This window comes from Zeugodacus cucurbitae, chromosome 6, assembly GCF_028554725.1.
Source record: "Zeugodacus cucurbitae isolate PBARC_wt_2022May chromosome 6, idZeuCucr1.2, whole genome shotgun sequence".
In the NCBI taxonomy this organism is placed as follows: domain Eukaryota; kingdom Metazoa; phylum Arthropoda; class Insecta; order Diptera; family Tephritidae; genus Zeugodacus; species Zeugodacus cucurbitae.
Window position 1 is genome coordinate 60095139 of NC_071671.1, and position 24465 is coordinate 60119603.

General features: G+C 31.3%; 1 protein-coding gene across 5 annotated transcripts in view; it reads right to left on the minus strand.

The window, feature by feature from the left end:
- Positions 1-24465, minus strand: part of Mcf2l_1 (uncharacterized) — a 34326-nt gene that overhangs the window by 1922 nt on the left and 7939 nt on the right. The window contains exons 2-9 of one of the 5 annotated variants that reach the window (XR_008472071.1): positions 12422-12547; positions 11448-11543; positions 8486-8671; positions 8037-8354; positions 7750-7947; positions 7119-7628; positions 5216-5426; positions 1192-1318 (exon numbers count right to left, since the gene is read on the minus strand). Coding sequence is in view for 3 of the 5 variants with exons in the window: in XM_011194273.3 (XP_011192575.1) it covers positions 1192-1318; positions 7119-7628; positions 7750-7947; positions 8037-8354; positions 8486-8671; positions 11448-11543; positions 12422-12547 (1561 nt within the window). In the remaining 2 variants the exon portion in view is untranslated. Of the gene's footprint in view, positions 1-1191; positions 1319-4828; positions 5427-7118; positions 7629-7749; positions 7948-8036; positions 8355-8485; positions 8672-11447; positions 11544-12421; positions 12548-24465 lie in introns of those variants that run through there. The other 4 variants (XR_008472072.1, XM_011194273.3, XM_054235249.1 and 1 more) reach the window with 4 other exon arrangements.

Genomic DNA, 24465 nt, shown 5'->3' on the forward strand with positions numbered 1-24465 from the left:
GTTTTAATTAAATCACAGTTAAAATATTGCTGATTTTGAAATATGTTGCTAGGGACATTGTTGCGCAACATTTAAATTACAACGTGTTTGCCACAAATTTATAGTGATTAGTTCGAAAATTTATTTACAATAAAAAAATTTCAGCAACATTGCTTAGCAACATTTTCATTTGCTATGTTGCTAGAAAGCCATGTCGCTATTAGAGACCCTAAAACAAGCAATACTTCGGGATTTTTAAATTTATAACTGTGGAGTAGCTGATATGAATTTACATTTTCTGAAAAATCCTCCCTTTTAGGCACTTGTCCAATAGCTTGGATGACATGTGGTAGACTCTTGTATATATGATCCTTGGCAACATTGTTTAAAAACTTTGTTGCAAATTTATAAAAACCATTTATTTCGTATAAAAATTATGTTTATCAACATTTTGTAACGCATGTGGCATCTAGCAACATTTTTATAGTAACAATGTTGCAGTACATTTTATAAATGTATCTGGTTAAATTCTTTTGCAACATTTTTTAAGCAACATGTTTGTAGCAACAATGTTGCAGGACATTTTATAAATGTATCTGGTTAAATTCTTTTGCAACATTTTTTAAGCAACATGTTTGTAGCAGCAATGTTGCAGTACATTTTACAAATGTATCTGGTTAAATTCTTTTGCAACATTTTTTAAGCGAATGTACCGTTTAAAATGGCAATAGAAAGGTATGCTTTTATTTTATGGTTTACTAGCAACATTTTTGACTCAAATTTGATGGAGCAACATTACGGTGCAACAAATGCTAATACAACACAACTACTTTTTGATTTAAAAATTTTGCGGGGGAGTTATACGATTGTAGAACACAATAAAACATATTCTAACGGTAATTAAACCTGTTTGAAAAGTCACAACGCAACATTTGTTGCTAGAACGTAAGTCTCTCGTGCTATTTGCAGACATTCGATAAATATATTGCGAAATGAATTTAAAATCACTGACTACTAATAAAAAAGCGTCGAAGCAGTAACACCAACACCACAAAAAATATATAACCAGATACCTATAAAGCTAGTGCTTTGATATAGCGTATTTACATACATACATATATATTGAACATATTTCATATATTACATATAATAATAATCGATAACCATTTACATATATACATATGCAATTTAAATGTAATGTAATGCAATTACCTAAAACACGCACAAACCACCAGCCAGCACAGCCCACTTTCAACAATTCAATCGCATCACCTTCACGCATTGAGACCTCCGAGTGTCCCATAGCCGCATAATCGGCCAGGGCAACAAATTTACTGCCCTAAAATTATACGATTAGCTATTTTAAAAAATCGAACGCAACTTTTTAGGTGTAATTTTATCAATAACTGTACTTAAACGCTACTTAAACTAAGCAACGTTGCAGTTTTTCGAATTTAAAGTTCGAAAGTTCGAAATTTAGATTTTTTTTGTGTTTTCTGTGAAATTTAGCATACGATTGCTGATTAATGTTTTTAAAAGCGTTTCTGCAATAAGGCTGCTATATATATAAATATATATTACAAATATCGGTGAAACACTATGTAAATCAAAAACAAGAACCGAAAAATGGCGTAGTGTTCACAAGGCAAACGCGTTATGCAAAAACTATGAAGAACTAGATAAAATGCGCAACGAATGCCGACTGTGGCAAATACAGTTATATATGTAATTAATTATAGTTTATTGTTACAATAAGCATTATTTATAAGCGCACAAATTAAACTTCAACACAACTGATTCAACATTTTGAGCATTTTTATTTATTATTATTAAGTAAATTCTTATAATTTGCAATATTTTATATTTCAATGTTAACTAAATTAACTGAAAATCAATCAAACTCAATTGAAATGAAACAAAATCTATAAGCAAAAATTGATGCACTCGAGGATTTGCTGGTTCATGTGTGTATGTGTGTTTGTATGCGGCGGTGAAAGCTTGACTCTGGTGCATTTTGGCTGCGAGGGTTTGTGCTACTATATTTATATGTAGGTATGAGGGTGAGTGCGAATGTTCAAAATCAATTAATTGTTTGGGTTGGTGATTGGTAAATGATTTATGGTTAAGTATATTATATTTCATTTTGTTGTTGGTGCATTTATAGCAGTGCTTCTTTTCGCTAAAAAACTGTTCTAAATTGTGGATTTTTTAATAATTTATACATACATACATAAAATATGAATTATCATGTTCATGTATATCAAACATATTTATTTTTATTTTTAGATAATTGTTAAAAAATATTTCTTTTAAAAATTTTTTCTAAATAATAATAAACAAAAATAGTACAAACCACTGAAAAAATTAAAAAAAAACATTTAGTAAAATTCTTCAACAGCAGAGGTCAATTATAACGGTCTAAACTATTATATTTTTTAATATTAAATATGTTTTTCGAACAATTTTTTTTTAAATATTAACCTTTTTTCACCACTATTTTTAATTAGTATTTTTTTCGGACATTTTTATATTATTTTTATGTATAAATATGGTTATCAAAATTAAAATATTAATAAAAATTCGAAAATTATATTCATTATTATTCAAATGATAACTATTTAAATTCGAAACTTTTTATCAAAAATCATTTAAAATTTTTTTATCTAAAACCATCCAAAAAGATATTTATCAAAATTATATTAAAAAAATTAAAAAAAAAATTTAAAAAAAATGTTGATAATATGTATCTTATTTTCTTAAAACCATTTGTGTCAACTTATTTAAAAAAAAGTCTCTTGGCAACATTTTCAAAAATTATCAGCATTTAGCAACATTTGTGTAGCAACATTGTTGCTGGAAATTTAGTAGAGTGTCTGGCAAACTACTTGTGGAATATTTGTGTCAACTTATTGCAGATAATTTAGTAGGATGTCTGTAAAACTACTTGCGCAACATTTGTGTCAACTTATTTATAAAAAAAGTCTCTTGGCAACATTTTGAAAAGTTATTGGCATTTAGCAACATTTTTGTAGCAACATTGTTGCTGGAAATTTAGTAGAGTGCCTGGAAAACTACTTGTGCAATATTTGTGTAAACTTATTGACCAAAAAAAATCGCTCGGCAAATTTTGAAAAGTTATTGGTATCTAGCAACATTTTTGTAGCAACATTGTTGCAGAAAATTTGGTAAAATATCTGACAAACTACTTGTGCAACATTTTTGTATGAGATTTGATACATTAAAATGGCAATAAAAAGATTTTTGTTTATTATTTTTAGCAAGATTTTTGACTAAAATTTAGTCTGGCAACATTATTCTGCACATACGCATTTACATTGTTCCATTACAAATGCTTTTGAATACTAACGTGTTTATGAACTCATTCGATGGAATATCGAACAAATATTTCTTTTAACCGATTTAATTCTGATTTCTATTAATTTTGTAAAGGTTTACCAAAAGTTGATAAATGTTACTCATACGCCCTGTCTACTCATCTAAACAGAGTTACGCCAAATATATAGACAAGACTGAAGTTCTGTAGTTTCGAACAATATTTCTGTATATTATTGCTGCAGAGTTTGCTCGTATATATGTAAATCCTGCTTTATTTCTGAAGACGCGATTGACTGTTGGAAGGGTTACATATTATCTAACCTTATCATGACTCGCCACCTTTCAAAATGTAGTAGGAATTAAATTTTTCTAGATCAAGCATTTAGATAATTTATATTTTATGTATGTAGTTTGTATAAATACTCTCCAGTTATTTTGCATTATATATGTACATTAATATGTTTCTTGTTTAGATTCGTGCATTTATATGTAAATATATGTTTCAGTGAAGTTTAACCTTTGAACTTCGAAAACTCTACAAAAACGCCTAAAAACGCACAACTGCAGCCGATCTTAAAATCAAAAGAATTTAGGATGTGAAAAGCTTGTGGCATTCTCTCTAGAAATATTTCTCATTTGCGAAAGTTTTCATTACTTTTCATTAAGTGTTTGAGCAGTGTGAGAGTGCGCAATACTCTGCGAGCTAATTTTGTTTTTGCTGTAAGGTGATGAAAATGCCAAAATATGGCAACACTTGTTAGTGGCATTCCTTTAAGTACTATTTTATTTAGTTTGTGTAATATTAATTATTTTTTGAACATTTAATATTTTCTGCCAAATTGCAACAAGCAATAACTGTGTTGTTGTTTTTTATCAACAATATCGCTACTATTTAACTTAAACATACAAATTATTTAAATATTTGATTTAAAAAACCCCAAAAAACTTACGCAGAATTTAACTGACAGACTGCTTCCATTTTGATTTTAGATTTTTATTTTTGTAAACGTAGATTATAATATATTTGTTGATGATTTATAATGCATAATGAAATAACGGTTGATGACGACACGAAGCCATGATGAACGATTACAAATGCGAATACGAATACGGATTACGAGCACGATCATTGGGTTGTTGACGTGGAAGCAATAGAAAGAGAGCGATAGCGATATTGAGAGTGAGACAGAAGACGGGCAGGCATTCATTGGAGACGCTTGTACAACGAACAGTTCTATATGAAACAACACACATACATACATACACATGTACATATATGGTAGATATGAAACGAATACAGAGACAAGCGTGAAAGAGAGGAATTATGTAGACACGCATGAGTTTCGGGATTTGTACAAGCAGTGAGTATGAGTGAAAATGAAGAGCGCAAATAGTGAAAGAGAGTGAAAGATATTATGTGTGAGTGAGAGAGAGATGTTGTTGTATTGAATTGAATTTTCAATTTTTGTAAGCAGTGAAACTGTGTCTATGTGGAGCTCTCAGAAATGTGGAGAAATTTAAGTTCGAAGGCAATTTTAGTTAATTCTAACGGGATTTTGCGATTTATCTTTTTTTAATGCGTGCACGACTATATATTTTGCAGGTGATTTTTTGTAAATAAAGAAGTCACTTTTATTTAATGAATTTCTATTTTTTACACTATGCAACAACACTATGCTTTTTTTGGATAAAATGTTTGCATTAGGTTTACTTGAGCCACTAAATTATTTTGCTTTTGCGCTTGAATTCTCGACATTAATTTGTATGCCTTTTCTTATGGCGTTTACCTTATAGAACTAACTATTATTTTGTACTATAAATTGAGCGACTTTAATTTACAATTTTTACGTTATTTTTAGCAAATTATTTGTTTTACTTTAGCGTTTTTGGTATTTCATACTTTTTTTCGTTTTGGTTTTGGTAATTTGTTGTATCTCCATCCATTTTGTTGTTTTATGCTAATTTTTTTCTTCTTTTGACCTTGCTTGCTCAGCTGCTCAATGCTCAACGGAGACGTAGAATTTCGAATTTGACTTACTGTTACGCGGATAAGAGCCACCACCATTACCATCGGCATTGTAGGTCCACTGAGCCAGAAAATTCATAAAACGCTGTGAGGTTTACAGTTCGGAATTTTTATGATTTACAGGCACGGTTTTTTTCGTATTATATTTTTGATTAATTTTAAATTTATTAAATTTTGAATTGAATGGAATTTTGTAAAAATAATTATTATTTATTTTTAATTTTTAATTTTCAGTTTAAATTTAATTTTATATATTTGTTATATTTTTTTTTTAATTTAGTGAAATTTTGTTATAATTTTTTATGTTTATATTTATAGTATTAACAATATTTTTATTTCATATTTTATAATTTTTTCATAAATATAAAAATAAATATTTTTTTAATATTTAACAAATATGGATACCATATTTTGTGTATAAACATTTTAAAATAAAAATAAAAATTTAAATATTTTCAATATATTTTTATTATTTTGTGAATTTTATTTTTATATTTATTATAATTTTTTATTTAATTTTTGATTTGAATATAATTTTTTTTTAAATATTATAATATTGTTTGTTTTTTATATTATTTACAGGAAAGATCGCATTATAAGTTTATATTATTTAAAATATAGCAAACCAGATATTCATATTATAATAAAATAGATTTCAATAAGCAATATTAATTTTAATAAATAAAAATAATAATTTTAATAAATAAAAAAAATAATTTTAAATAATAAAATAAATAAAAATAAATAGAAATTAATAATATAAATTTTAATAGTTTAAGTTTTCATCAATAATTAAATTTATAAATATTAAAGTTTATTTAATTTAAGAAAAAATTCAATATTTATTATTAATATTTAATTGAAAAAATTATTTGTATTAAAATATATATATATTTTTAGATTTTATTTTTTTTAATTATATTTTTTTTTAATAAATATTTTTTATTAATTTTATTTTAATTAAATTAAATTGAAAATATGTATTTTTATATATTTATTTACACACAAAGTGTTTGATTTTTTAATTATTATTATTTTTTAATAATTGTATTATTTTATTATTAATTTTATTTCAACATAAATATTTTTTTCATATAAAGTGCATTAAATATTTCATTAATTAATTTTTTTTTTATTTTATTTTTTTATATACAAACATTTTGTATAGACATTTTTTACAAATTACACGACACCATTTTTTTTTTATATTCATTTGTACAGGGTTGCATTTTGCAATTGCAGTTGTGGGAATTATTGGAATATTTTAAGACAAAGTGTTTTGTGCATGAAAGTAAAAAAGAGAACCCAAAAAAATTAAATAAGACAAATAATATAAAACATATAGTAGAAGAAACTATGCGCACATGATGGATGAATATGCGAACAAAACAACAATAAAAACAAACAGAAAGCGAGAAGAAAAAATTAAAAAAAATAGAAACAAATTACAAACTACAAGATAATAAAGCAGATAAATAATACAAAAACAAAACAAAAAATTAAAATAATAAATTTGAATAAAAATAAATTAAATTACAAATTTTACAACGAAACCAAAACCAGAAATTTACCAATAAATAAATAAGATAATAAAAAGAGCTTAACAATATTTTTTTTTAAGTAGAATAAATAAAAAAAAAATTAATCAAAAAAATAACTTCGCTTCTTCCAAAAATGTATTTGCAAGTTTTCAAATAGTCTTCAATAGTATGTATTCAAATAGTAAAATGTAAAAATATTTTGACCTTCGACCCATTACGGAACTTCAATAACTTACCGGCGCGCTGTTATCTTCGATTATCGACATCTCATCCTCACTATTCGAGTAGTCCGAGCTCCAGCCGCATGCCTCCTGCTGCTCCTTATCCGCGCCGCTACAACCGTTGCCATGCACATGCGCGTGGCCATTGCCCGTTGTCGTCGACAGTTGTGGCATGCCGTGCGGGTAGGCATCATCACCGCTGCTGCTGCAGTTAGAATTGCGATTCGAAGATTCTGAAGAGGCATCACAGCTCACGGCGCGCTGTGGCATGCCTAGCAGTATGTTGGGCGTGTCCCATGATGTGGTCTGTCTGAGACCATGATGATTCATGCTGTACTGTTTGATTTTTTCACCCTTCAGCTCTTCCAGCTGATTGAGTAGCAGACGTTTGATTTCTGTGACCCATTTATTTTTCACTTCCTCGCTTGGCGCCTGTATCGTGTGCACTTCTTGGCGTCCCTGTAGCCAGACTTCGAAGCGAGTTGAGTCGCCGCGCACCGATTCGGTGAGACCAATTTGTGACATCTGTGGGTGATGGAAAGAGAGGAAATGAAGCAAATTTGAAAAGAGAAATAGCGAGAGAGCGAGGCAGTTGGAGTGACCCTCAAGCAAAGTTTTCAAACTAGTATTAGGACCTCTTGCTTACCTTTAATTGATGCTTGAACTGATAAGTGCTCTTATTGTGTCCAGGCTTTGAGGTCTTCTTGCAGAAAATCATCGATTTTTGGTAGAGGAATATGTGTCGTTGTTGTGGTTTCTTGCGTAATCGCAAATCCTTTTTCGACTCGGTCCACACTTGGAAGGGATCCTGTAGCAGCAGTTCGCCTTGTTGCGAAAGATTGCTCTGTAAGGTGGGGGGAAAAAATAACAGTTGTAGATCCATCTTTAAATTAGTTTAATGAACAGATAATTATTATTTTGGTATTTATTTACCGGAAATCCCGTTATAGCCACTTGATGCATTGAGTCGTTCACACAACGCAACACAATCAACATACAATCTAAAGCTTTTTGCAATTCTTTGGTACAGCTACCGCTATCGCTGGAGCTGAGCAAATTCTCGAGCAGTAATTTGTACTTGGTAATACGCTGTACGGGCTTCAGCAGATACGCGCCCAATGGTAGTTTGTGTCCCAAACGCTTTTGACATTCCTGCAGGAAGAGATGTGTATCGACTAGCGTTTCACGCAATCTATCGGAGCGCGGTATATTTTGGCAGTAGAAAGAGTACAAACGATAGAAGGTGTCGCGCTGAAAATATAGAGAAAATATGACAATAAGAAATATGTAGAAGAACCAAAGACTTTACAAAGTTGTGCAAAGAATAAATGATGATCCTCTAGGTGGCTCAGGTTGGAAGGTTTATAGTCCTATTAACTTACCCTCTGAACGAAACACAGCGCCACCAACTCCGTTGTAGATATACAATTTTCCAGATCCTTCAGGAAGATCTCATTATGAAACGTATACAATTCGTGTAAATTGCCGAACAATATATCCTCTTTGCCTTGCAGGCTGGCGGGTACAAGATGCATCATTTCTTCAGATAGCATTTGATCACGATAGCCCTGAAATAGCAGGATAATATATGTTATATATAACAGATGTTTCAAACATTTTATGAACCAAAATTATTTTCTAGATCTACTTAACTAAATCTCTAAGATTTATTTTTATTTTTAAATTTTTTCTTCCGAATTTTACCATATTTCTATTCGCTTCCGAATCGCAACCTATGTCCCCAACTATACGGTCGAATTCGGCGCTAAAGCAATGCCCGAATTTCGCCTCAACATATTCGTCAACATTCGTATATCCCTGCGCACTGACAAATTCACCCAACACACGCTCGTAATTCGCCTGATTGAACTTTGTGTTCAACTTGAATTTTGGCAATTTGAAGCCCGACTTTCCTTGCAAGCTGTCTGCGAAGAATTCTTGGCAAAACTTTAAAATCTCGCTGTAAGAATTGGCGAAAAAGTTCGGTTCGCCAAATTGCGCATCAACTTTCTTCGGACAATGCTGCTTGTCAGCATTTTCGGCCGTCAAATTATTCGAAGTGGTCGTGTTGTTGTTCGCAGCACGCGACGTTGACTTAAGCTTCTCATTGAAGTCCACACTTGTGCGACAGGACTGACAAAGTTGTCCCTTGAATTTCCATGTATCGCTGCCGGTAAAGTGCAAAGACTTGGGTGTGGCCAGCATTTTAGCGCGGCTCAATGTGTTTTTGCTCAACGCCGACTGTGCGCGTGCTACCGACGATGAGATCGACGTGAGACTCCGCGACTGTGCCTCATCCAGGTAATCCAGTATGTCGTTGTAGTTTTTACGCTGTAAATATTCCTTGAACTCCGTGTCGTTCTCGATTTCCGAGTATGTGTTGTACTCCAAATAGTCCTTGACCAAACGATATTCGAGCGATTCGTCGCAACTGGAAAGCTCGATGAGCTCTTTAAATATTGTCTTACGATCGTTCTTCAAGCGCTGCAAACTATTCGAGATGATTGCGCTATCGCTTAAGCTCTGCTGTGCTTCGAGTTCTTTGAAGGTGTTTATGATTTTTATTGTAGATTTACCGTTAAGCAGATTGTGTGTTGAGAAATTACATAAATTCGTGCCGAAAATATAATTCTGCGGCGATTTATTGCCAGCCAAATGACTCTCGTCTGTAGTTGAGGGTTCGTAACGATTCGTACGCGGCTCAGTGGGTTTATATCTATAACTAATGCTGTAGGTGCTAGTAGTGGGCGTGGCACGATAACTGCCCGCACTGCCGTGTTGTTCGAAGAGTGAACCGCGAAAGGATACAGGCGACTCGCAAAAATTCGAATGTGTGCGTTGGCGTTGTAAGGCCTTCAGGGAATCGCTGATTTTCAAATTGAAGCGGCCAACTATATTGCAGGCGGTGTTCTGCACTTTCTTCAGCCGCAACGAACCGTGCGATGAGGGCGATTTCGATTTGGATGCCTTACGTAGATCGTAACCGCCGTAACGCATATTTTTGCAAGGCGCAGTTGGTGTTATTAAAGGAATTATACAAATTTTGTTTGCTAAAGTTCTACACAGTAATTCTATAAATTATTAAACTCTCGTAGCTTCCGTATAGTTTGACTGTTTTGCGCGATAGTTCGATGCGAAATAAAATACTTATGTTCACCAGAAGTCTTAGATCTCAGTCTAAATTAATTCTACTTTTGCAAATTGCCTGCCGTTGGCAAGTGGAAAATTATGCTCATATTTAATGCACTAATTGCCGTCGAAGGCATTCAACTGTTGCAGAAACGGTTAACTGCAGGCGAAACCAAGAGGGGAAAACCCCCATATTGACTTAATTATTTTTTAAAGTGCTTTGGCTTGCGTTTTAAGTTGGTATTTACCGCTATATTTTTGTTCTTTTTTCCACACGTCTACTCGTAAACACTTACAGCCGCCTACAGTTATATTTGGCCGACCGGTTGCTGACCAACTTGCATTATGACTACAAATATTGGCTAATTTATTGCATGCAATATGGTCATGGTCATGATCATGGCTGCCTTTAGTTGGTTATGCCAATCGCCACATAATCGGTTATGAGCCTCGTCAAGTCCGTTTTCTTATATAAAAAATAGATACGAGGTGTAGCTTTTAAGTAATATTGCTGATGTTGCTACAGCATAACTAATGTTGAGTTCGACTTTATAGAATTCTTTGGTTTAGGATATGCTATCCATCATAACTGATTGTCAAGATCTAAATGATCTTCAATTTGCTTTAGAAGATCGAAAAGATCGATCGAAAGGGGGATCAAAAATACCTTGTACCTTCATCTAGTGCATAGATTTTACCGCACGATGGAGAGCTTCTAATATAATATTTTCCAATTGCTGGATTAAGCGAAGGATACACTTTTCTTCTTTGGCGCTTATCTTCAAGATTATTATTTCTGCAAGATTTGAGCATAGAACGACCCTGTTTTTATAAACAATATATGAAGGATACGAGGATTAATCTACTGTAAAATCGAGACCCTTATTTTAAATTTTCCATAATTGGTTATGCTTCTGATCAATGACCGAGTGATCTTTTCAAAATGTAATTTGATATGTTTAAAATCAGGCAAATAGGTTAGTTAGATGGTATAAGCGTATTTTCTCGCATACGGAACGAGCAGAGTGGAAACTTTCAGTATCTTTGCATGTTTTGTTGTCCATATAGATTAGATAATATAAAATAATTTTCCAACGCCGATCTCAGTATTTGATTACCATACCTCGTATTGCGAGTATTCTTTTCAACTACTACTTTGTAATAACGTAATAAAACCGTAATTATAATACCACTGAAAAATAACTAGGTACATACCTTTAGAATAGAGGCCATTTCATTTACATAAATCCGTTCTGTTTCTAATAGTTCGGTGAGTACATGGCCCCGATGTATGCGTCGCGCTTCGGCATCCTGTAAAATTAATAAACAAAAACAAATATTTAATAATGAGGCAAATAAAGATTATTTTTAATTAAATGCTAATTTAATAAGTTGAGTTTCTAATGCTGCCGCATCGAAAGAAAGGGGTGTTAAAACTAAAGAATCAGTGGAAACTGCGAGTGACTTTCTAGAAGGTATTCAAACTGACGAATATAGATACTTAGTTTTAGTTAACTTAGAAAACTCTCTGCAGAGCTAATTTTAGGAAAATCGGTTGAGAGAGAGTAGATCACAAACTTATCTATAGAGATTACCAAAATATTTGTTTGGATGGTGTTCTGAGATTTGAAAGAGGGCTGTTGATCAGTGTTGATATTGTAGTGTTAAGACAAGTTATGAGTCTTCAAATATTAAGGTTATCTTATATTAATTTGTTGGAACGAGATTTGAGGAACGAATGAGAAGTTAGAGTTCAAAATACGATTTTTATAGAAATTTCTCGTTGATTTTAGAGGTTATGATTTGTAGACATCAATACAACTAACTCTACGTGAAATTCATTGTATTTTATGTTCCATCTATTGATATTATTATATGTTATGAGTTTTAGAGTATAAATATATAAAATCATGGTTTTAGTTTTCCTAATAAATTTCTTCTAGCTTGATTTATGGCGCCATCTACTATATGTATTTCATCAGCATAATAAATCGATTTATAGTATAGATCTTGAGAATTATTTTTTTTATGAATATTAAAGATAAAATAAAATAAAGAAATATTTTAGGATTTTGAATAGTTTTAGGATTTTAGGATTTAGGATATATTTAGGATTTTGGCAATAACTTTACATTCTTCTTACAATATTTGTATTTCACATTTGGTGGCCTTATACTGTTTGTATTTACCTGCTGATTTTGTAAATGACTCGCGCTATCTGGACTTGAACCGTTGTTATCACCATTTAATGATCCCGAAGATGAGTCGATGACACCATCCATCGATCTTGGTCGAAATTCATGTATTAAATCAGCCTGGAAAAATAAGAAAAAATTCACAAAATTAGTGAATTAATTTTTAATTAGCAATATTAATAAAATTTGAATGGAGTTACGGAGAAAATATTATAAAACAAATCGAAATATCAATTTTCGTTAAAATAGTTTGGTTAATAAACCACTGCAACTGTCATGGATTATCAAAGATTACTATTAATATTTCGCATCAATAGAGTGAAATATTTACTGTTGGCAAATGAAAGCCTCCGCTTTCGAATCGCAATAGAATAAAGATTTTGGCACGCCGAAAGTCTTTCTAAAAATATTTTTTATAAAAACTACAAAAGCAAAGTATGCAACATAATATTTAAAAAAATCTAAAAGTTTAGTTTCTTTGCTTTGTAATAGCGACTAAATACTGCATTTATGAAAAGAAAAAAATCACAGCAGATCCCACAGAAATCTGAAACACAAAAAGAAATAACGGCTGACATAGATTCTTGGATTCTTCGCGCTGTACATTTGTAAAGAAGAAACCGACGGCTGCCATACTCTTGTTGAATGAGTAGCCAGTGAACTGTTGAGTTTATGGCTGACCGACGACTGCGCGTTTTGTTGCTATTAAGCTTTCAAACAACAACAAAAACAACATTTAGCAACTGATAGTGTTGACTAAGGGACGCGTTAGTTGTTTCTTGGATTTTCAGTTAATAAGAAATCACGTTTCCTACACACTGCTCTCGCGGCTTTAATGGCAAAATGTGAGTTAAGTCTAATGCACAAACATACCTACTAACACATGCTAGCATATTCTTTATAATGTTCAAGAAATCATATTTAAATTTTTATGTGAAAAACGGTTATAATGTTGTTGTTGTTGTTTTCTTGTTTGTTTTTTGTTATGCATATCGTACCATTATTATTATTGTTATTATTATGTTTATATCTGTATTTTAGTGTTTGTTGTTGTTTTTGTTATTTTCATTGGACTCGTATTTTATTATTATTGCGTATTGCTGCAGCTGTTTTACCAAAGCGAAGGAAAATAAAATACATTTTTTGTATTTATTTTTTGTTGTTGTTTGTTGGCAGTTTTGTTTATACACTTATATATTTATGTTTGTACAACAACAACAATTTACTTGTAGCTAACAGCCAAGTTGCGATGGCACCACTTTCGCTTAATGACAGCCGTATAGAAAAGTCAAAACAAGCGAGTTGCCGGCCTAAACGCACCTCTACAACAACATTGCTACACAGATTCACTCACACACAAAAACACAAAAAATTTTATTTCTTAGAAATATTAGCGAAGTTAGTTATGCTATTCGGTTGTTGTTGCTTAAGAAGCGCACATTTTTGTTTTTGTAAAATGCGTTTTTTACTTTTTTATTATTGTTGTTGAATTTTTTTTTTTTACTTTTTGTTGTTGCTGTTGAAGTTTTTTTACTTTGTTGTTGTTTTTGTTAATATGCGCATAAGCAAATCAGTAGGTGAGTAAGTCAGTCATTCACAAGCCATACACTTTTTTCCATACTACCCGGTACCACAGCGGGCAATACTAGAAATATTTTCGTTTGGATGGATGGATGTTTGTGTGGAGGCACAGCTGCTAACAGCGGCGTCATTAACTTCGTTGCCGATGGCGTTGATGACTACTGACACCTCATGCTGCTCATGGCTATGGATATCAGCAATGTGGTGGCCGGCATTATAGCAGTGAGATTATATGTGATTATATATACATATATTTTTTACTCATATACATATGTATGTATGTATATATTTACATATGCGAGTAAATATGTATGTATTTTTGTATGTTAACACTTTCCTCAGCGTGTTAATGTGTTGTTGTGTAGAGGTATAGCTTTAAAGTAGTATGTAACTGCTGTTGTTGTTATTTTTATTGTTGTATGTCTTAAAATCAGCTAAACAAAATAGCAATAACAACAACATTAACAAGGAAATGAAAACAAAAGCATCGTCAAATCATTAAACTAGTTGCTTACTGGCTCGTTGTGGTGAACGGCTTACAAAGCAATAAGAAATACTAAGAATGAAAGGAATATGTAGCAATTAAAGAGGAGTTGGGAACGGAAGGTAAATTGAAAAAAAAACAATATACAAATTCACAAGCCACAGAGTTCTAGATGCTCTACTATAAGTATACATATGTAAGAAACCACAACTTAGTTCTGTTATAAGACTGGAATGTATAAATATTTATAAAGTAAGAAAAAATTGATGAAATTCAGTTTTTTTCGGCACAAAAAATATAAAAAAAGTCTCTCCTAACCTAAAATATAATTTTTAGCTTTTGAAAAATAATTCAAAATTTTGGGGAAAAATTAATTAATTGAGTGATAAAATTGTAAATACAACACTTTTTTACCATTACTTTATTTTTTGTGCATTTCTTTCCTAAAAAGCAAGCTTCGTTCAATAATTATTGTTTTAATTTAATGGCTATTTTTGTGAAACTGAATTTTTAGTATGAAATTGAGTGCAAAGAAAGTGAAGTAAGCGAATAATGAACAGTTTTCTTAGTCTAAAGTGAAAAAGAAACTGAAATATACTTGGAAATTTTCATAAAGTCATTTCATACTGAATTTGCTGATTATTTTGAAAAATTCTTTTTTTAGTTACTCAATTGCTTAACTGATTATATTGAATATTGATAAAATTTTTGTTAAAATTCTTGAAAATTGGTATTGTTATTTTCTCGTTATTGCGGTTATACTGTAGTGGAATAAAAATAAAACACTTGGCTTATATATTCACACAAATAAAATAAAAAATAAAAGATATCGATTCCATAGCAGCCTTGCGAGAAATTTCGAGAGTTAAAAAATTTTTTTTAAAAAATAGTTTATATCAGATTTAATTGTTTTTGGTTGTATTCGGAAGGTGTATTAACATTTTTTATTTTTTATTTTTATATTTATACCCTGAACAGGGTATATTAAGTTTGTCACGAAGTTTGTAACACCCAGCAGGAAGTGTCGGAGGCCATATAAAGTATATATATAAATGATCAGTATGTTGAACTGAGTCGATTTAGCCATGTCTGTCTGTCTGTCTATCTGTCTGTATATATACGAACTAGTCCTTCAGTTTTTAAGATATCGTTTTGAAATTTTGCAGATGTTATTTTCTCTCCAAGAAGCTGCACATTTGTCGGAACTGCCGATATCGGACCACTATATCATATAGCTGCCATGCAAACTGAACGATCGGAATCAAGGGCTTGTATGGAAAACTTCCGCATTTTACTGCATTTCTTCACGAAATTTGGTGTGAGTTATTGTTCATTGAAATAATTTAATCTCCGAAAAAATTGTACAGATCGGTTCACTATATAACATATAGCTGCCATACAAACCAAACGATCGGAATCAAGGGCTTGTATGGAAAATTTTCGCATTTGACGTGATAACTTCACGAAATTTGACATGGATTACTGCTTAAGGTAATAATATATTCTCCGAAGAAATTGTTCAGATCGTTTAACAATATAACCTTAATGTTTCTAGCAAACAACCCGACCAAAAAGAATTAGTAAAAGGTTTTCTTTTTTTTACTTACTTTTTCTTACGTCTTTAGATTTGCTTAAACACATAGTTACTAAAAGAAATGCACCTTTGAAGGGTATATTAGCTTCGGTACCGCCGAAGTTAACGTTTTTTCTCGTTTTTAAATTTTTATATATATATGTACTATATTTTTTACTATATTTCCTTTAATTCTCAGTGGGTGGTGGGTAGAGGGGTATATTTATATACATATATGTACATGTGTATATTTAAATATTTTAATATATGCATATAACATATTTTTGTATTTTTTGCTTGTAAAATTCTTTATCAGAAAGTATTTTTTTTATTTTATGGTAAAACCCGCAAATAATAAATAAATATATATACATACATATATACTTACATATACTCACTATATTTGTATGAAGCTAAGCTTTCATTACTTTTATTTTTCATACCACCAAATAACAAATGTGAATCAACTTTTGAAAGAGCATATATGTATATATACATATGTATGTATGTCTCTTCATATATACACTGCTGAGCTAATTTAGTTGCGCTGCTAATGTTTTTGTTGACAGCCAATGCGTTAGTGAAAATTTTCAACTAGATGGGCGTACAATTAAAAGTAGATAAAGTGAAGAAGTGTTTATTGCTGCGCTAAGATCTTGAGTTGTAAGCTGAATGCCCAGCAGAGTGTAACATAATTGGCTTACAACTATAATCCAACATATGTATATACATATGTAGGTAGAAGGTATAAATAGAGGTAAGAATGTTTGTTTGTATTTATCTTTTTTTTTAACAATTAGTGTGACAATTGAATTAGCAACTTAGAATTAACACGCTTAGAGTGAACGGTAGGTGAAATGAAAAAACATATAAGTGATTAGAAAGTTGGAGTAGCAAAGATTCAACTGTGACTTCAAAGAAGATAAGGAATGTGGAGAATGTGTTAAGCATGTCGTAGAAAAGATATTTCGTTAAGATGAGAGTGCGTCAAATTTTATTAAATATTCTTTTGAATATGTATTTTTTTTTTTGGAACCATATTGTTATTAAAATTTTAAGAAATACGTTTTGGATAAAATGTCACGAAAGGGGATAAATATTAGTTTTCTTCGAATCAAATTTCGATATAATAAATCCATGTTTTGCCGAATCGAACAAACAACTCGCTTAAATTACATATTGCCAGTTTAATATTTAAATAAGAAATATAGTTAGAATAGCAAGTGTTTATACCACTTTAATGAGGTATTTCCATACTCTCTTATATTGTGTTTAACTAGATAATATAACCAATTGGCGCCAAACTGCCAGAAGGAGGGATACGTGGCGCGCTGTTTTGGACTCGGCTATAACCGCGTAAGCGGTGTCTACGCCAGTCAAGAAGAAGAAGATAATATTGTTGTTCTTATCACAAGTAAATATTTTAACAAGAGAGCAGAGCTCTTGCCAATCGTGGAAAGCTTTAGGGAGTATCATATATGAGTAGTTTGGGTTCCCTAAATTATAGGTATTTTAATGAAGAAAGGTTTGCTAGACTCCATTTTCTAAACCCGACTATTTTGAATCATCCTACAGTCCTGTTCTGTTCTCTTCTGTTCTGTTTCTCCCTATTTTCTCTTTATTTTTAGTTAAAAAATGCTATTTCCACACAATAAATATGTTCACACGATTAGTTAATTACCAAACAAAAAAAGAAATCAACACAAAACACCTGTACTTTTTGAAAGCAAAAGTCTTATACAAGTATATTCAAAATTATTACGAAATATCATTCATGCTCAGCAATTGCGTACAAACGAAAAAAAACGACACATTCACCATGGTGCACTATGCCGTCCAGTTGTCCAGTGAACAGTGAACAGCGCGATGTGTAGTGACTTGACACTTTTGAATTTCATTTTCTTTCCATACAATTGAGATGTCAAGTACGTCACCATGGCCAGGGGGCATACTGCACCACAGGGTTCACCACTGTAGTGTGTGTAATTAATTTCCATTACTTTGACATTTAAAGGCGGCGAATGACAAAAATAAAAAATAAAATAAGAAAACATAAAATAAAACAATAATAATAATTTTTGCCTTACGCCACTATGACAACAACAATAATAACAAAATAAATAATGAAAGTTAGCAATGTCACCCGCACCCGGTCACGCGCGCCTTCACACTCGCTTGTAATGGTCAGTAGAGCAGACGCACACGCACACAATGACAAAGACGGGTGAAAAGACGGACTTGAAGTCAGTCAAATCTCATTCAGTCGCTTATTTTACATACCAAAAACAAAAAAAAAAATATTTCACTTGCATTTTTTTGTGCGATTTCATTTTCGTTTGCGATTCGACAGTAATTGCGCAGGCGCCCAGTGTGCGCGACTCTAAATGTATGTATATCTTTATAGATTTAGGTAACAATAAATTATGCTAGTGTCACTCGGTGCATAATTGTGAGGGCAGGGCCCAACAGTGCCAGCACAGCATGGCGGTGTCAAGTACTCACACAGTGAGGTATGTAAATATACATAGATACCTGAAAGCTACTACTGTGCAATCACAATTTTAATGTAATTTTGCTGTGTTACTGTTTTGTCAATGGGTGGCAATATTTTTTTTTTCAATTTTCGCAATATATCTGTACATTTTTGGTATGACTTGCGACAGACAATATACTAAATGCATGAATGATATTTATATTTACATGCAACTTTAAACGTGTGTTTCTCGAAACGAAATTTCTCAAAATTGCTGAAACTGAGTATTCTTGAATATATTTACTAGGCAATGACCTACGATCTTTATATTGGTTGGCTTAAAAAATCGACCATTCTTTTACATAAAAACGACGCTCTTTTTCAGCACCATGCCATTCTGTCAATTTTTGATATTTTTTTTTTTTCAAGAATAGAAGGTCTTTATATTTCGAATTTATTATTTTTTGTTTCACCTTCTTATTTGGCCCGTCTCGTGTCAGTAGTTGGGGAACTTTTTTTTGGCATCACCGAAGACAGCACATAATGCCGTAATTTTCCAATATTTTTGTAAAAAAAAGATACTTAAAATATAGCCGAAAATATACCTTATTATGTCGAAAAAACTTCGAAAGATTCGCTAGAGTTTTTCTTTAAAAAAAAAATCACGAAAATCGACCAATTTTTCAAGGGTTACACTGGTATAGCCCCTTAACAAAAATGAGTACTATTCGTAGTTCTAGACGAAATTAAAGTCCTGACGATCGTTAAAGCTAACAATTTGGCGTGCATATTCACTTCGTCTTACATAAGACTCTATCAATGTTTTTCGGTCTTGTACCTCTGGATGACTATGAAGCATAACAACCGATTTGGAATGAAGCTGTTGCTAAAACAATTTCAAGCGCGGCTAACTATAGATATTGCTAGTAGAACCAGGAACCAACCTTAGCGGAATCCGTAATATTATATTCGAATGTAGAGCTATCAGCCAGTACATTTCATTTCAATTATGCTTTAGTCATCTTAAATACTAGTGTGATTTCCAAAGAATAGTAACAAAGCTATAGTTTTTATAGACGTAAGATATGAGCTTGCTGGACGAGATCGTATCTTAAAGTAAGCAACTTTTTGCGGCACGAATGCGCTGCTCTTAGACATATGGGGAAATTCAAACAAACACAAATTTATTGGTTTCATTCCTACGACATTTAAGTCTACATAACTGTAACGGATCCCTATTTTTAGACGATCTAATACAGCCAAGTCAACAGCATTACTAAAAATTAGTTGAGAAATTTTTTCTGCCGCCGACTTCAGTATATGGCCAGACTTATCGATTTGTCAATGTATTGACAGTATATATAGGCTGTTGAAAACATAGCTTTGATGAAAGTGTGGATAATTATTAATCAGTGCCTCAGTGGAATACTTTCTGTACAGCTTTTCGTTAGCCAACTTTAATATTTTAATGGAGGAGTGTACTGTTCTAGGAAAGTAGCAACATTTAACTCTTAGAAGCCTGAGTGCGCTACGCCTAGGACAGCAGTTTCAAAGTAGTCCTAACCTTACCCAACCTAACCACACTTAATCTTGTTTGCAGACGACAGATATTGATCTTGATACATTCAAATAATGATATTACTTCAATAGCTGTAAATTTCTACTAAAATTTTGACAAAAAAATGTTATCTCATCTAAGGAAAATAAAAAAGTCAGCATTATATTTTTGAAAGCATCACAAATATGTTTACCATTGTCAATCGGTAAATGCTTTTAACGAAAAAAACCGTAAAATTAGTAGATACACCTAATAGCAATATTACAAAAAAAAAACAACATTTTATGTAAACAGGTGTATGAGTATATGTGCATGTGTAAAGACCCATCCGAAGCTACAATATATAATTTGAGCAATCAACCATATGATAAACTATTGTCAACAGCGACAACAATTGATCAACTTTGTATTGCTTTTGGTTTACGTTTTTTCCAGTATAATTCATATTTTCATAGCGACAAATTGCAACACCGATAAAAAAATTACAAAAATAAAATAATATTTATACACACACACACATGTGAGTGAATTGGAATTCGAACGACGCCAATTGATGAGTGTGCTGATTTAGTTTTGTTGACCGTTCAATCAAATAAAAAAAAAGTATATATATGTATATAAATATACATATACACATATATACATACATATCGACATAAATGTTGTCCATGCTGCTTTTTTAGCTTAACACAACCAAAAACGCATGGAAAAAAAGAAACCAATTTGCTGACTCAATGGGCCAAGCACAAAGTGGGCTTTCTGTCGATGAACCGCTATTTATGTAAATATGTATGTTTGTTTGTTTGCTTGCTCGAGTAGTAGTGTGTACGATAAATGGCAGCGACGTTGGCTGATATTGCATATTTGTAAAGTGTAGTAATCGGCATATGCAACAAACGGTTTTTAATGCGGTCAGTTTTCTTCATGCTTGGATGTGCATATGGCTTTAGAAAAGGCGAAACGATTTTTCGTAATATGTGTGTGACAATTTTTACCGCTTTTCGCTAGAGTTTTTTGGTGGTTGATGTGCTAGAAATGAGTGTTGTAATAGATGGGACAATGAAAAAAATAAAAATAATAATAATAGTAGTAAATTATAGAGAGCGAAGAATAAATATTAAAAATATGCGTTCGATAAAATAAACACTTGAAATTTTCCATATAACAGAGCTAAACGAATAGCAATAGTTGCCTACATTGAGGCGCTGTGATAAAAATTGTAAACTCAATATCAACTCGTATCAGTTTAATCTTTCAGGGTAATTTTGAAATATAGAAGTTTCAATAAGCACTAGAAATATCAATATTAAACAATTCGTATTCTTTTTTCGTATTCGTATTCTATTTGGTATAAAAAGTGTTGAATAGCAAATGTTGCCTACATTTCAGCGCGATGATAAAAATTAAAAGTTCAATTTAATTTCACATAGGTCTAATTTTTGTCTTACATTTGAAAGTTAGAAGCAGAAACTTTTATAAACAATCAACCTCTTATATATGATAGAAAAAAGTGAATAAAAACTGTTGCCTACATTTCGGCGTTGCGATAAAAGAATTAGATTTAATTTCATTGTAAATAAAATGACCCATGAAAAATTAGGCTTTTTTAGTGAATTTTTTTTTAAAGAAAGTACTCGATCAAATTATTTGAACTTGCTTGGACATTATAAGGTATATTTTCAGCTATATTTAAGATTTTTTTCTACAAAAATATAGAAAAATAACGGAGTTATGTGCTTCATTCGAAAGTGCAAAAAAAGTTCCCCAACTGCTGACATGATTCCGGCCGAGAGAGTAGCTGAAGCAACCAAATTGAAAAGGATATTAAAGTTGAAGGTATTTCCTATACAAAGACCTACGATTTTTGAAGAATATTAGGTATATATTTATATATTTTTAGGTAATAAAAATTTTCGTTTTTTTTCCAATGTCACACTTTCAATTTTCAACCAATTCAAAAGATCGTAAGTAATTGTATAGTAAATATATTCAAGAGTACTCAGTTTCAATTTGAAGTCGATCGTTCAATGTATCGTTGAGTTATGATGTCAGGAGTTTTTAAAAATGAAGTTTCGAGAAAAACGCGTTTAAAATTTCAAATATAGAGATTTAAACCAGCGAGCGGTCGCTCTTGAGAACGCTGACATTCAAAAACTTTATATATTTTTTTTTTATTTTTGAAAGTATAAACTATCGAATCGACAAATTAAAAAAGAAATTGAATTTCTGAAAGTTTCACATTGGTATAGCCCCTTAATTAATTTCAAAACAACTTAGTTAGCTTTATTAAAGAATAATTGTGTAATTAACTTTAGTTGGAAAATAAAATTCTACATCTTCTGCTATAGAATCAATTAATTTACAAATTTTCTTTATGGATTATAAGCGTTTGCCGGCTTTAAGCTCTAATAATATAAACTGCTGTAAAAAATATGATAGAAAATCAATAATTAAGGGATTAAAACATAATTATATAAACATATTTTATATAATAAGTCAATATTTTTTTATTAATTCAAGCATCTAAGAAGTTAATTTACAGTTCAACAGTCTCTCTATGACTTCCCAACTAATCAGGCAGTTGTGTTTTGAACGCTCTTGCTGCGAAAAAGGTTTAGCAGTTGATGATTTATGATTATTTTTGATTTTTTTATTACTTTTTAATTTCTTTTTTTCTACCAAGTAAGTAAATATAATGAAATTATTTGAAAAAAATCTAATGTCCGCCTTTCCTTAGAGATTTCACAGACTTCATAAGACAAGCGCGTCATCCTCTTTTTCAAGCATGGCACAGCAACAACCCTGCGGCTTAACTTATTTGTCAGGCCAAGGGGCGACGTTGATGCGCTTGAAATTCGTGAAAGCAACATAGTCGTAAACTAGTTAAGCATAAAAATACACAAATAATTATAAAACACATAACCGACTAGTATGCACTGGCAATAATTTATTAGCACGCGATTAGCATTTTTGTTTTGGCAGACTTCCCCATAAGAGGAAGGTAGGAAGGTAGCGTAATGCGAGCGAATGTTTTTTTTTTCTTTATTTATATTTGGCATTTTTTTAAATTGTATTTTTAGCTGCGTTGTGTTGCTTATGCGTTATGTGTTCATATAAATACATATATTTGTTTGTTTTTGTTTGTGTAAGCGTTGTTAATTTTGCACACTCTTCACATTCGCTTTCGTTATACTTTAAATTTGGCAGTTTTTATTCAACGCATACTAAATTTAAATTTTGCTGATTTCCGGTTCAACTTTTTTCTTCTGCTGTTTACTTGAAAACACATCCGAAGCATTGTTGCTGTGCTTCATTTGCTTTATTGCAGTAATTGAACTGATGTACTTTTACTTCTTTACTTTGATGTTGTTTCATATTTTATAAGTACACTTTCCACTATTTCGAATTGAAAGTGTTGTTTATCTGCTGAATACAAATTTCTACTTTTCATCTTATATAATTATTCGCAAATATTTACTGTTTTTTATTATCTTCCTGTTCGAAAAATGTTTAAAATTGTAATCACTATCTGCACCAGATATTGTCGTTGATATGTATCATGTAATTGTTTATAACTGTTTTGCTTCATTTAATTTAATTTTAGTGCAATTATTTAAGTCACAGAGTGTACATTTTTGTGCCAGTGGAATTTGTTTAAAATTTATTACATGTGAAAGTATTTATTATATAAATATCTATAGATCCGGTAGATATGGTATTCTAAACACTTAATCTCATACTTTTGCATTACTTTTTTCGTGACAAGTGGCAACTCTATATATGTGAATTGAAAACTCATGAATATTTACTGTAAGTCTTTCTTAAAAAATTTTACTTCGACGAAAATGACATATTTTTTCAGGTGGCAACTCTATATTAAAACATATGTGTATAAATGTAAACTTCTAAAATATTTTGTCTAACAGCTCGCTATTCCATATCTAATTATGCCAATTTATCTAATTTATACCAGTTGTTTATTCTTTTCCCACTTTTAAATGCTCATTATATACGAATCTTGACACTGAATTAGGATATGAAGACAATAGAAGGATATGATTTAATAGAAGAGAATATGTAAGTTGGATGTGTCAAACTTATACCAGTTTTTTATTCTTATCCCACTCTCAAAGGCTCAGTATATACGAATCTTGACACTGAATTAGGATATGAAGACAAAAGCAATATTATTTAATAGAGGAGAATATGTAAGTTGGATATGTCAAATTTATACCAGTTGTTTGTTCGTTTCCCACTCTAACAATATTACATATAAAAGCAACAATAATACTATTCAATGGGAGATAGTAAATAGGCTGAATGAATTGGTATAACTACTATCTCTAGTTATACCAGTTGTTTGTTCGTT